Consider the following 13,304-nt stretch of genomic DNA (forward strand, 5'->3'; position numbering starts at 1 on the left):
ATGGTACTTATCGAGTCGTTTTTTCGATACCCGTCATACTTATCATAAGTACTGAACAATTTGAAAATGACAAATCGCCTGATTTATTTCCGTAGCTGCCATGACCTGAAAAAATTAAATTTACAATTTTTGGCTCGATAAGTACCACTTTTCTGTATCTACTTACATTGCTATACAATACAATTCTTTTGGTTTAAATGAAAAATAGTGGGGGCACGTCTGGCAGCGCAAACGCTGCCAATGAAAACACATCTCAGGAAAAACGGCTATAACTTTTCTATCCTTTAAATTTTCACACATGGTTGTTTAACAAAATTCACATCCATTACAGGATGATTCTCAACCTATACGCATAAACTTGGAGATTTATTCCTCGAGACAAATAATGGCTAATAGGTGAAAAAAATTGTAGTAAAAGATTTTTGGTTTTCTAGATATCCTAGTATATATGCGACATCTAGATGATGTGTTTCCCGGAAGATGATTGCCCGACTTCAATCCTCTTGATTTTTATTTTTGGGATCACGTAAAAAACATAGTGTACGCCACCGAAGTTAATACTGAGCAAGTATTACGAATTAGAATGCTGCTACCGAGACAATCCGCCAACACTCTGGTTTAGACCGCAGTGGCTATACCAATTGTGTATAGAAAGTATGGGAAATAAATTCGAACACTTGCTGTGATGTTAGTTTTAAATGTTCTATATATTCTTGATTTGAAAGTAAATTTCCCTGATATCTAGAAAACCAAAAAAGCACTTTTGCTATAATTTTCTTCACCTATTAGTCATTATTTGTCATGAGGAATAAAAAGTTTATACGTGTAGGTTGAGAAACATCCTGTATACATACATCAAAAAATTATTATCATTACTAGCGCTATAACCCTGTGTTCATTTATCTTTCTTTCTTGTAGATGTCTACAATATCTTTTATAATGTGCTTATGAGATTTCGGCGGACATAGCTACCTGACTATCGCAGCTTGGCAGACTTACGCACATGTAGCCTTAGGCCTTTCTTCTTGCCTTTCTTGTGGTTTGGCAAACATTCTCGGCACATATGCTTCTGGTGCTCGTTTCATAAAGCTTGCCCAATGGAATCGCATGACCCTACTTCTAGTTATGACATCTGCGTCGTAATGTTTTCCTAGTTTTTAAAGTTGTATCTGCGTCGCCATGTTGCTTTAAAAATCGTGCGAGGAATTATCCAGAGTTCTTACTACGATGTCGAAGTCAGAAGCTCATTTATTATCGTTCCTTTAGTTATCGTCTCTCCAAACATATGTTGAACAGGAGACACGCCAACATACTGCCAACATTATAAACGCACTTAAAGTCAATACACATATGGAATGTGTCAATGTTGCGTTGTAAGCACTTCTCTAAGAACTGACGTGAAACAAACATTTCTTCTCCAGTCCATATTTGCTCCGATATTTTGTGTATTTAATAGGTCAATTGAACCCCGTTGAAGATTTCCGCAGGGGCATTGTATATCATATCACCTCTAAAACACACAGCAAACGCATAGAGAACTCAATGACAGTTAACTGGGCATGGAAAATAGTGTGACGTAGAGTGCGGGCAACCAACCCGTAGTGGGTTACAAAACAGTCCTTGATTATTATTATATTATTTTTATTATTTCTTAGAAATAGAAAAAGCTCTTCAATACGCTTTTTTTTTGTATTTCATTTAATTCATTTTTGAAAACTGTTGTGCAGCGCCTCTGTTGGGTGACTGGTGTAAATGTTCAAGTCAAGTTTTTGCGGTTTTTATTTTTCACCGCTTTAGTTGTAACGTTTGACTTCTTCAAAGTCACAGCCATTTTGGTTTATAAAAGATTTTAACGTGTTCGGTTTACTTTGGAGTTAAAGTTGATTCTTTGTCAGGGTTATATAATTTTTTGGGGTCTACCGAGTTGGAGGTGACAGTCATAATTGGGTGAAAGAGGATAAAGAGAGACTAACAGGATCGACCTCTAATAATCGCGTCATTTCCCCATTTGAATTTCCCTCGTGGGAAATCTGATACATCATCAAATATTCCACAGATTTAGAACATTGCTAGAATTTCGTTAACAAATGTATTTTCGTCGATTACATATACTGGGGCTTTGGTAGGTACACTTTATTGGAGTCATAGTAACCCAGAATGCAGTGAAAAGTACCTCTTGTTTTGAATAACATATTCTATTAATTAATTTAATTACTTAGGATTAATTAAAGATATTTCTATAATTACAAACTTTTGTTTATAATAATAATAATATTTATTGCATCAAAAACAAATATTTACATAAATATATACATTCATAACAAATCTAGACATCAAGGCAAACGGATCAATTTATCGCAATAAGCGATATCTTCCAAGAGACCTAACTGGTAACAGTGTATATGTAATTTTAAATAAATAATTATGGCTACCAAAAAAATAATACTAAATGATGTGCTAATATGACTGAGCATATTTGAGTTATGTAACGGATCGACAGTCAGTTACTACAAAGATAGATGAAAGGCAGACTAGAGAAGAAAACAAACACGTATAAGGTCAAGAAGAAGATAGTTGAAGAGATAGCCGATGGTGCCTCAACGCATTTTTAAAACTTATTAAACTAGCTGCATTGCGAACAACGGCAGGCAAATCGTTCCACAACGCAATCGACCGCACTGTAAAAGATCTGTGGTAGATTTCAGTACTATGGACTGGAAACATGAATGTAGAGTCCGACATTGATCGAGTGGGCAAGTCATGTCATGCTTAAAAGTGAAAGGCGTCAGACAAATAAGCAGGAGTGCGGGTATGGATAATTTTGTACAACATAGTAAGCATACATATAAATGATCTACGACTCTGGCAAGTCATCATCTGCAGGTTGTTACGATATGGAGTAATGTGCTGAAACTTTCCTAAATCAAAAATGTACCGGATACAATTGTTTTGAAGTCTTTCCAGTTTACCCGAAGGGCGGCGTACAGATCGGGATACGCAGCATCGGCATAATCAATGTGTGGGAAAATGAGAAAATAACAAAGATTACGACGTACAACAGGAGGAAGGTAGCAGCGAAGTTTTTTCAAAGTATGGAAACAGAAGAAGCCCTCTTACAGGCTCCCTGAACTTGTGGCCGCCAAGACATCGCCGAATCCATTACCACAGCAAGATTTTTAACCGTATTAGAAAACGGAATAACGGTGTCGCCAAGCCTCAGTTGAAGGGTAGTTAAGGATAAATGTAATGGCTTGCGTTTTACCTGGAGTCAAGTTAAGTCCATGACGTCTAGACCAGCCAAGCACGCTAGAGAGACCGTTGTTAAGATGCAACAACGCATCTGGGAGGTTGTTAACAGTTAACGAAATATAAAGTTGAAGATCATCTGCGTACAAATGATAGTTACACGAGATACCATCCCTAATACTATTTATGAAAATTGAGAAGAGCAAAGGACCCAGCACATTGCCCTGGGAACGTCACATTTGATGTTAACAGAAAAAGAGAGTACAGATTCCACGCGGACACGTAAAGACCGATAAGAAAGGTAGGACTGGAACCAAGATACACAAGAAGAGGTAAAACCGATAGCAGAAAGCCTAGTTAATCGTTTATGTAATATTACGGTTTTCAAATCAATAAATGATTATTATTAAACTATATATTACTATTAAACTATTAAAGGCCGGTTTATCAATGTCGAATTAAATCTGTCAGATACGCAACTCATGGATAAACTTGTCTAACAGATAACCTCAGTGACGCGTTTATCCAGCAACTTTCTACCCGACAAGCAGCAAACCACAAGATAGAAAACAGATGGTACCCCTGAGTGTTAACATTAGAAACGGAAATAAAACATGATTGGTCAAATTTGAATAATTGACTTTAGTTTGTGAAGTTGATTTGTGAGTTGTCATTCCCGTGTGCTTTGTTTTCGAAAACCTCTTTAATGGAATTCTTACATGAGTATTTATTAGAAAGCGATGAAGATGAGGATATTGTCCAACTTCGTATGCCTACTGGTGACCAAATAGAGAAATCACAAGAACAATTTTATGGAAAAGCTAGATTTCCACGGGTGATAGGCAGTATCGACTGTACTCATATTAGCATTATTTCGACAGGTAAGCAATCTCTTTTAATCGAAACATATGAATTAATATTAATGAGTGGATAATAATTATAGGTGGATCACGTGCAGAGACATTCCGGAATCGAAAGAGCTTTTTTTCATAGAATGTTCAAACTGTGTCCTTGGTGGATTTAAAAATTTTGGATATTGTTGCTTGTTGGCCAGGATCGGCCCATGATCAACACATTTTTGATAATTCATTATTAAAGCAATGGTTTGAAAATAATGAGTTTGGTAATGCTAGTGGGTGACAGCGGATATCTTAATACCAAATATTTGGTAACACCTTTGCTGAATATCCGAAATAGAGTAGAAGAACTATATAATGAATCTTTAATAAGAACTAGAAATCCAGTGGAACGGCAATATGGCGTGTGGAAGAGAAGATTTCCTGTACTTGCACTCAAGCTCCGATTGAAACTAGAAACTACAATGACAGTAACTGTTGCTACAGCAGTGCTACATAACATAGCAATAAATGCAAACGAAGAAATACCTCCATATGATCCTGGAATAAATGTAAATACTGTCGACGTAGATAACCTTGATATACAAGATGGTGAATTACTAGGAAATGCTAGAAATCAACTTTTGGCGAATTATTTCCCTAACCTCTTAAATTAAAATTTATAACATAATAATCAATTTTATTTAGATATTATTTGAATTCGTAATTATATTCGTATAGTTTAAAGAATTCGTATAAATGTGGATTGTTGTTTATTAACAAATAAGTTGTCTATAAATAGTTGAATTTAAATAAAAAATACTATACTCAAATATCACTTATAAGTTATAACAATATAACAAATTATAAAAAAAATCCAATGGCGATCTAATCCCCAGATTGATATTGTTGAAATTTCAATTTTGCTATTTCTAATTCCATTTGAAGTGTACGTAATTTTACGGCTTCTTGTTCTTTTTGTATGTTAAGTATTTCCATCTTTATTTTATGCTCTTCTTCTGCCCAAATATTTTGCTTACTGGTCTGTTCTGTGAGTGCTGTTAATAAACTTTCCTTTCTTTCTACCAACTTTTCAAATTGCGTTGATACAGATTTGTTACAACTTTTTTTAATAACAGGTCTTCCACGGCTCGACCATTCTATAAAAGTAAGTATAATAAGCATCAAGTAACACCGTAGTGCATACCGTGCATAACACTGCATAATCAGACTTACTTCTCAACTCATTTTCATTTTGACATTGTTTTTGCGTAATAACTTCCGAAGGAATTACTTCTATGATTGGGGTAATCTCTACTTCTGATATAGTGTTTGGAGGAATATTTTGTGTTTCCAAAGAAGAAGAAGTGTGGTCGTGGAAATTACTTTGAAGTTGTAATGCCGGATGTTTTTCGGTTTGTAGCATTGCAACTTCAAATTCATTCCAGTGGCACATAACTTCTTCTTCTGTGACGTCCTTTGTTACATTTGTATCGATATTATTAACGTCCTAATTTAAAAGAAAAGGCACTTGCCTTTTTCATAAATTACCTGAGTCACTATCATAGCTACTTTTTAATCCTGTTACAGACAACAAAATTCTATCTGTAAGTTCTTTTTCACTTTCGGTGGATGGAGCTGGTTCTTTCATTGGCTTTCCACCACCCGTGCCTTTTAAGTAATTTTTGTGCGCAGAATAATTTTTTTTTATTTCCTTTTTTATCCCATCATATTTCATTCGCAGTTGTTTTGTAGTTCTTGGTTATAGCCATGAATTCAGATTATTTTATATTTGTTTTATTTCAACGTTTTTACTTACTATTCCAATACTACAACAATTAAATTTTGCAGTAATTTTACCCCAGCATTCATCTTTTTGTTTCCATGTTACAGTGTCGGTTCTCTTATTTTCTATTATATTTTTATATTTGTTTGCCAAATCAATCAGCAAGTTTTTTTCTGCTTTAGTAAAATTAGAGGATCTTTTCACTTTCTCCTGCTTATGCATCACCACAATAGCTTAATTTATTTTTGACTTTGACCTTTGAATTATGTTATATTTTGATTTTGATGTCATTTCCTTTCACCAAGCAACCAAACTTGCGCGCATATCTTTTTGACAATATCTAATAGGTATACCCTTAACCAGTACTTCAATCTGGTGGGTATCCAAACGTCGTATTTATCTAAAAGATAACCCTAAACTACGGGTGGATAAACGATTCGTCGACGTTATCTATTAGATACAATTTTAACCGACAGATAAATCGACTTAACTAGATATTGATAAACCGGCCCTAAATGAGACAATTGCAACCTCGTGTCAATTAATTTACTACGACTTATAATACAAATTTTCTTCTGAAATATTCAGCAAAATGTTCTGTTTTTATGTATTTTTATGTAAAGTAATCCATTAAAAATAATATATTAAGTCTCATACAAAATGTTTTAAAGTTCCGCTTACCTTAATGTTAATGCAAACTTTTTCTGCGCAGAAATTAGAATTTTCACATTAATTTGAACTGTTTAGTTAAATCTTTTGTGGATTAGATTTTGCACAAAATTAAATTGATCTTTGTTGATAGCTAGCTTTTTATAAGTATTGGATATTCTTCTGGGTTCTAAGATTTAAAAAACTCTTAAGATTCTAGTAACTTAGTTTTCTAGTAACAAATTATAAAATGTACGTCAATTTTATGGTTAAAATTGTCAACGTTAATTTGTAAGGAATTGTCATCACGTGTATGTTTGAGTACTATGTAATCTGACGGAGATAAATTTAATTTCCTCTTCATCTCTTAAGCTCACCCATTAGCTGGTTCAAAGTTACCTGAATAATCACGCTGAGATTTGAACAGTATGTAGATGAGATAAGTTCCGAAGTGCACAACTGTTTTATTTGACTCTAACTACACAAACAAAATACCCGTGAAATTAATCAAGTGTTTTAATTTAAGGTATCATTTTATTGTGATTGTTTTCTTGGACGAAACATTCCGAGTAGAAAACCGCCGACAAAAGAAATAGTAAACGATCTTCGATTATGTTCCAGTTCGAAGGCTCGACCCATAAAAGCATCGACTTCATCGATACAATAATTGGTGGCATTGAAAATCGGTTCAACGAAGTGTTTGGTGACGTTCCATTTAAATCCTAGCGCTATGATTAACTCGGAAAGAATTAGAAAAATTCCGATCGCTGTACAAACTGGAGACGATAATATTCTTATGTTTTCGCCGCTTATAAAGCCAAAAGTTATTCCCGTTATAATTGCAATTATTGAAGGATAATTTAAAGAGGTATCATTTTCAATCATTTTTCAAAACATATTGTTTGTTTTCACTTCTAAAATGTTTGACGTTTAATATTGATGCATATCAAATATAAATTGGATTTTTGAAACATCGATAATGAGGAAAATTTTTATAAATGGAACGTGAAGATGACTTTCTTGAGATGTGAGATAGTGTGTGCGATTTGTAATCACGAAGTTTCTCGAAAGTTCTGAAGTTCTTTGGTAAAATGTTTAAACCGGCGAAGGATAATGGGATAAAATTCCCCCCATTTCGAACGATGGATGATTTTGTGCTGGGTTCAGCTCGATTTCAGATGCCAAATTTTAAAGATATCGATAAATGGGGTTACAGAGTAAAGAATAATTTGCTATATTATCAATCCAATTATTTTATTATGTCATTTTTGATATTCGCCGCAATTACGTAATATTAAAATGTTATTTTATGTTGAAATTCAATTAAATTAACTTTAATTATCATGAATAGAGCTGTGCGTCCAGTTAAAATGGTTTGCGGTCTTGCTATTATCAGCATTTTTATTTTAATATTGTGGTATATTACCAATGAAAACTCGAGGATGATTCGTTTTAAACAGAATAACCCTATTGTGGCAACATTGTTAATTTTAGGTGGAATTTATCTCGTCATAAATAAATTCGACTGTATGGTGATGTTGTTTATCGGTATTATATCCCCGATTTTAGGTAAAATCAAATTTATAATTAACTTTTATTTTCCTTATTTTACTGTTTTTATTTAGCAATATTAATTCATTCTTCTATACGGTTGAGAAGTATAAAAAATAAATTGGTGAACCAAGCAGAAAATTGTAAGCTTATGCAAACTCCGATGGGATTTTTTCTTAAAGAACTTGAACTTTGCACAGATCTGTTTTAGTTGGAAGTGTAAAACCCGACAATTAACAATTACTAAAGAGTGAACTTTATTATACTTCATTTTCTCACATAAAAAATTTTACTTTGTATCACTTTCTCTTCTGAAATAAGTTACAATAGAAAATGTTAAACTTTACTAACTATAGCAGGTAAGTACTACATTGCTTAAATATTAATTAGCGTTTATGTTGCAATTATTATTATGAATTATAAAATGGAGACGCGCTTAGTCGATTTTCGATAGCGTGAAACTTAAGAATACATAAGTAACGAAATCTTTAATAATAATAATAATATTTATTGCCTCAAGAACAAATATATACATTCATAACAAATATAGACATCAAGGCAAACGGATCAGTTTATCGCAATAAGCGATATCTTCCAAGAGACCCAACTGGTAACAGAGTATATGTAATTTTAAATAAATAATTATGGCTACCAAAAAAGTAATACTAAATGATGTGCTAATAAAATTGAGCGAATGAGCCTATTTGAGTTATGTAACGGATCGACAGTCAGTTACTACAAAGAAGGAAATACACAAAAAAAAGTGCAGTAAAAGATCAAGGTCAAGAAGAAGATAGTTGAAGAGACTTATCTGGATTCAGGTTAAGTCTATGACGTCTAGACCAGTCAAGTACACTAGAGAGATCGATGTTAAGATGCAACAACGCATCTGGGAGGTTGTTAACAGTTGACGAAATATAAAGTTGAAGGTCATCTGCATACAAACGATAATTACACAAGATACCATCACTAATACTACTTATGAAAATTGAGAAAAGCAAAGGACCCAGCACACTGACCTGGGGAACTCCATATTTGATGTCAACAGGAGAAGAGAATACAGATTCCACGCAGACACGTAAAGACCGATAGGAAAGGTAGGACTGGAACCAAGATTCACAAGAAAAAATAAAACCAATAGCATGGTCCACAGAATCGAAGACCTTACTAAAATCAAGTAACACTAGCAAAGTAACACAACGCTTCTCACAAACAGATTTAATATCATCGGTGATCTTAATCAGTGCTGTAGTAGTATCATGCCCTTCACAAAAACCAGACTGGAATTTGTTAATCAGATTAAATTCCTCAAGATATTTCTGAATCTGTAAATAAGCCAAACGTTCAATAGCTTTTGACAACGTAGATAGAATAGAAATATTTTTGGGATAGGAATAACATCGGCGATTCGCGAGATTGATGGAAATATAGACTGTTTAAAAGAACAATTGAAAATATGTGTTAGGGGAGTAATAACTATATCCAGAATGGGTAAGAGGAATCTGAGTCCAATACCATCTGCTCCGATACTAGTGGACTTGGAGTAAATTAAAGCATCCTGGACCTCAGCATCTTTATTTATTTACTTTCGTGGATAAGAGAAAAATATTCAAAGAAATGAATGGTCAGCAGTATAAGATAACACAACACCATACTCCACATGAAGATCAGGGAAACGAAGGAAGAATATTACAAACAAAAATGGATTGTGCGTTTTGGTTTGATTACGTGGTCTCCTCATTCTCTGGGCATAAATCCCATTAATTTTTTATTAGGATTGCATAAAAGAAACAGTGTACTAAAAACCGATTGAAAATATTGCCGAACTACGCCACAATATTTATTCAGCACCAGAAGAAATAAATGTACAGAGATTTGCACAACTAGTAAAAAGATCTTTTCTGCGACGATGCAGACCTTGTATTAATGCCGACGACAAACAATTTGAGCATTTGCTTTAGTTTTAAAAAAATAATGCTACAAAATTAGTAATAAATTAATAATTCCTTTTGTTTAATTTTGTCTTTAGGTTAACCTTATTTGAAACAGTTCTTTTGCAAGACATAAGGGCAGGGTAAAAAGAAGTCACAAGTTAAACAACAAAAGTCGTGAGTTTAGAAAAAAAAATATTAGTTTGATTGAGTTACGGTTGATAGAATTTATAAATAAAAGAAATTAATCGATCGTAATTGATAATACTATTAAATAATTATTCGTGAGACGATCTTTTTTATAAAAAGAAACAATTTTATTTCATACTAATATTTCGATCGTTTTTTTCGATCTTCATCAGAGTATAACTAAAATACAAAAGCAACTAAAAATAACAATCTTACAATAAAAGTTAATTACTTACAAATTATGTTTCTTAAGAAAATAACATAAATGAAACCATAAAACGTTTATAACAATAATTGGAGATGTAAAAAGTTTATGAAAAATAAAACATGAAAAGTGCCAACTATATTGAAATAAACAAATCAGTACTCGTCAATCATATTACGTCACAAATAAAATTCATTTATTTTTATTATTTTTATCTATTTGAAAAAGATATGAATAAATGTTACTCAAATTTTCTGTATCTAACTTAAAATTTACAATATTATTTTCAGCGTTAATATGAAACATTTCAAGGAATAATCTATTATGATAATTTGATTCCTTATCCAAAATTATTGTTTTTAAAAATAATCAAAAAGATGGTTATAGTCAACAGCGTGTTTTGAGAGAGCACCTGATGTTTTTTTCAATTTGGTGTCACTTTTGTGTTTATTAACTCTACTTTTTAACCATTGTTTAGTTTATCCAATGTATTTACCATTACAATCTTTACAAGCAATGCAATATATAAGTTCCGATTCTAAGAATTTTTCTGTTTTATCTTTTGAAGTTGAGAAATATTTATTTAATTTTTTTGGGTATATATTAATGAATGTTAAATTATCTCGTTTTAAATGTATTCGAATACAGTTTAACATTTTACGTTTAATTTGTGACTTCTATAGTAGCATGGTTCATAAGGAATTCATTATTAAAAAGTCACTATTAAATTGCCTAAAGTTTACCTATAGATACGATGAACAGGTATGAGTTCGCCTCTCACCCGGTGCCCGCTATACGTTGAGTTTCAGGACATTCTGTATAGAAAACTAAATACAGTGAACGGTGAACATAACGGGCCTCTTGAGGTACCTGGAATTTCTTCCCTAACCTTCTTCATCGGACCTAAAACAAACGGAAAATATATATCTGGGAATAATTATGCAGTGTCGCACTACTGATAAACCAAGGTGCATTAAATGTCATCCTTAGGACCTTGTTCTGAACAATTTGGAGTTTTTGCACGTGCAAATGCGCGGCGTAATCCCAGGCGTATGTCATCGTAGGTCTGATAACCGCTTTGTAGAGTCAAATCTTCCGTAGAGGATCCAACTTACTTCGGCCATTTATCAGAGCGTACAAATTGACCAGAGCTGTTTTCGTCCATTCCAAGTTAGTTTAGAATCCAAAATGACACCCAAATACTTGGCTTCAGAACGTCAGGGGAGCTCGTCACCTTGCAGTACCATCGCATCGGGGGGTCGATGGTAGATACACACATCGTCGGCGTACATCCCTAACTGAGTGCTCTCAGAACGGGGTAGGTCGCTCACAAAGATACAAAAGAGGTCCCGATCCCGATACCTTGATCAACTTACATCTCGCGATTGCCTCTTTCACTTCGGTTGGGGAAGTATGCTCGATATGCCGAACATCTTCTACAGCTAGTCGCCTGCTCATCACGCGCTCTACTCGATCGATGAAATCTTCATCTTCGTCATCGTCGCATAGAGGGCTGCACTGACGTACTAAACACAGTATTCAACGACACATAATTTATATTCCGTAACGGCCTAGAAATAAGGAAAGCACGGTTTGCAGTAAATGTCATACCACAAAGATGCCTACCTATTTAGGCTACCTATTAAACCAGGACCTATACGCATGCTTTATAGACTATAACAAAGTAAGAAACAGATAAATATTGTCCTCTAGAAACATATATTAAAGTAACGGAGTCTACTATCCGTGCCAAAAGTCAAGCCGCCTCAGTTTAAAAATCGGCAACTTCGTCCATTTTTTTTCTTAAATCTATCTCATATTCAGTGATTACATCAAATTTTACTGCAATCTTTTTAATACAGCGATGGTGAAGTTATTGACCTCTAAACTGAGGGGCCGTGACTTTTGACACGGATAGTAGTGTTGAAATCAAATTATTAGATATTAACGTGACATCCAAATTTGCTAACATCCTCATATTGTTTTGGAAAAGTGGATGTGAGGGAAGTTTATCAATCCAGATCAAAAGTAGTAAACAAAAGTTGAATTCTTGTGTTTCTGACTGCACCTTATTTAGCATGTCATTTGTACCATTATATTGTTAATTAATATTATCGTACCCGACGTCATCATCATAATTATGCAATATTATGCAAGTATGCAACCAATATCACAAATCGCCAACCAATAACACGCAAATCGAGTATTGCAATAAAAATACTGTGCTATTGGTTGCATACTTATAATGATGACATCGGGGACGATAATTAATTAACACACTGTATTCTGTGTTCATACTTACATAATTTACTATAAAAAAGTCATGAATGATTTTATGTTTATCAAATTATTTTTATTGTTATTTTCGTCAAAAACGACTGTTGCGTCTTGGCAACGCTGGTCTCTGGACTTACCTAATAGTATAAAAAATAATTACCAGTTAATTTAGAATTTATTGTTTATTTAACATTTATATACAGGTTCAGTTTTTTCCATGATTACTATGGAGATTTCGAAAGCTAGCGGAGTTAGAGAGATGATTAAATAGTGAAAAACTTGCAGTTTCGAGAATTCAATTTAATGACCTTTTTGTTTTTTAATCTGTTTTATTAAACATATAATACCCTACAATTTTCTAACTGATTTTCTTTATTTAAGCAATAATTTTTGAGTAATGACACAAACTTGTAATTGTTCTAATGGAAACTATACTTGGCCATGACTATAAAAAAGGCATTTTCTCAACGATTCTAATGATATACCACTTGACATAGATATTTTTATTAATAAATAAATTATAGCCATTTATTCTTTTAATTTGCAAACTGTTCAGGTGGTACGCTATGGAAACAACTGATAAATACGTTTGGTTATGACAGCTTAAGGCAAACGTAAGTTTCGTTTAGTTTCTA

General features: G+C 33.3%; 1 protein-coding gene across 2 annotated transcripts; it reads left to right on the top strand.

The window, feature by feature from the left end:
- The first annotated feature begins 6,799 nt into the window (after positions 1-6,799).
- On the top strand, positions 6,800-8,366 carry LOC111413399 (PRA1 family protein 3-like). Of its 2 annotated transcripts, none has more exons than XM_071200134.1 (4): positions 6,800-7,042; positions 7,138-7,804; positions 7,868-8,085; positions 8,142-8,366. In XM_071200134.1, exons 2-4 carry the CDS (start codon positions 7,608-7,610, stop codon positions 8,276-8,278), a joined length of 552 nt encoding a protein of 183 aa, XP_071056235.1. In that variant the 5' UTR covers positions 6,800-7,042; positions 7,138-7,607; the 3' UTR covers positions 8,279-8,366. The 2 variants fall into 2 exon arrangements, with proteins under 2 accessions (XP_071056235.1, XP_022900162.2); XM_023044394.2 differs by having other exon boundaries at positions 6,800-6,942; positions 7,043-7,804.
- Positions 8,367-13,304: the final 4,938 nt, after the last annotated feature.

This window comes from Onthophagus taurus, chromosome 11 (genome assembly GCF_036711975.1).
Source record: "Onthophagus taurus isolate NC chromosome 11, IU_Otau_3.0, whole genome shotgun sequence".
Classification (NCBI taxonomy): Eukaryota; Metazoa; Arthropoda; class Insecta; order Coleoptera; family Scarabaeidae; genus Onthophagus; species Onthophagus taurus.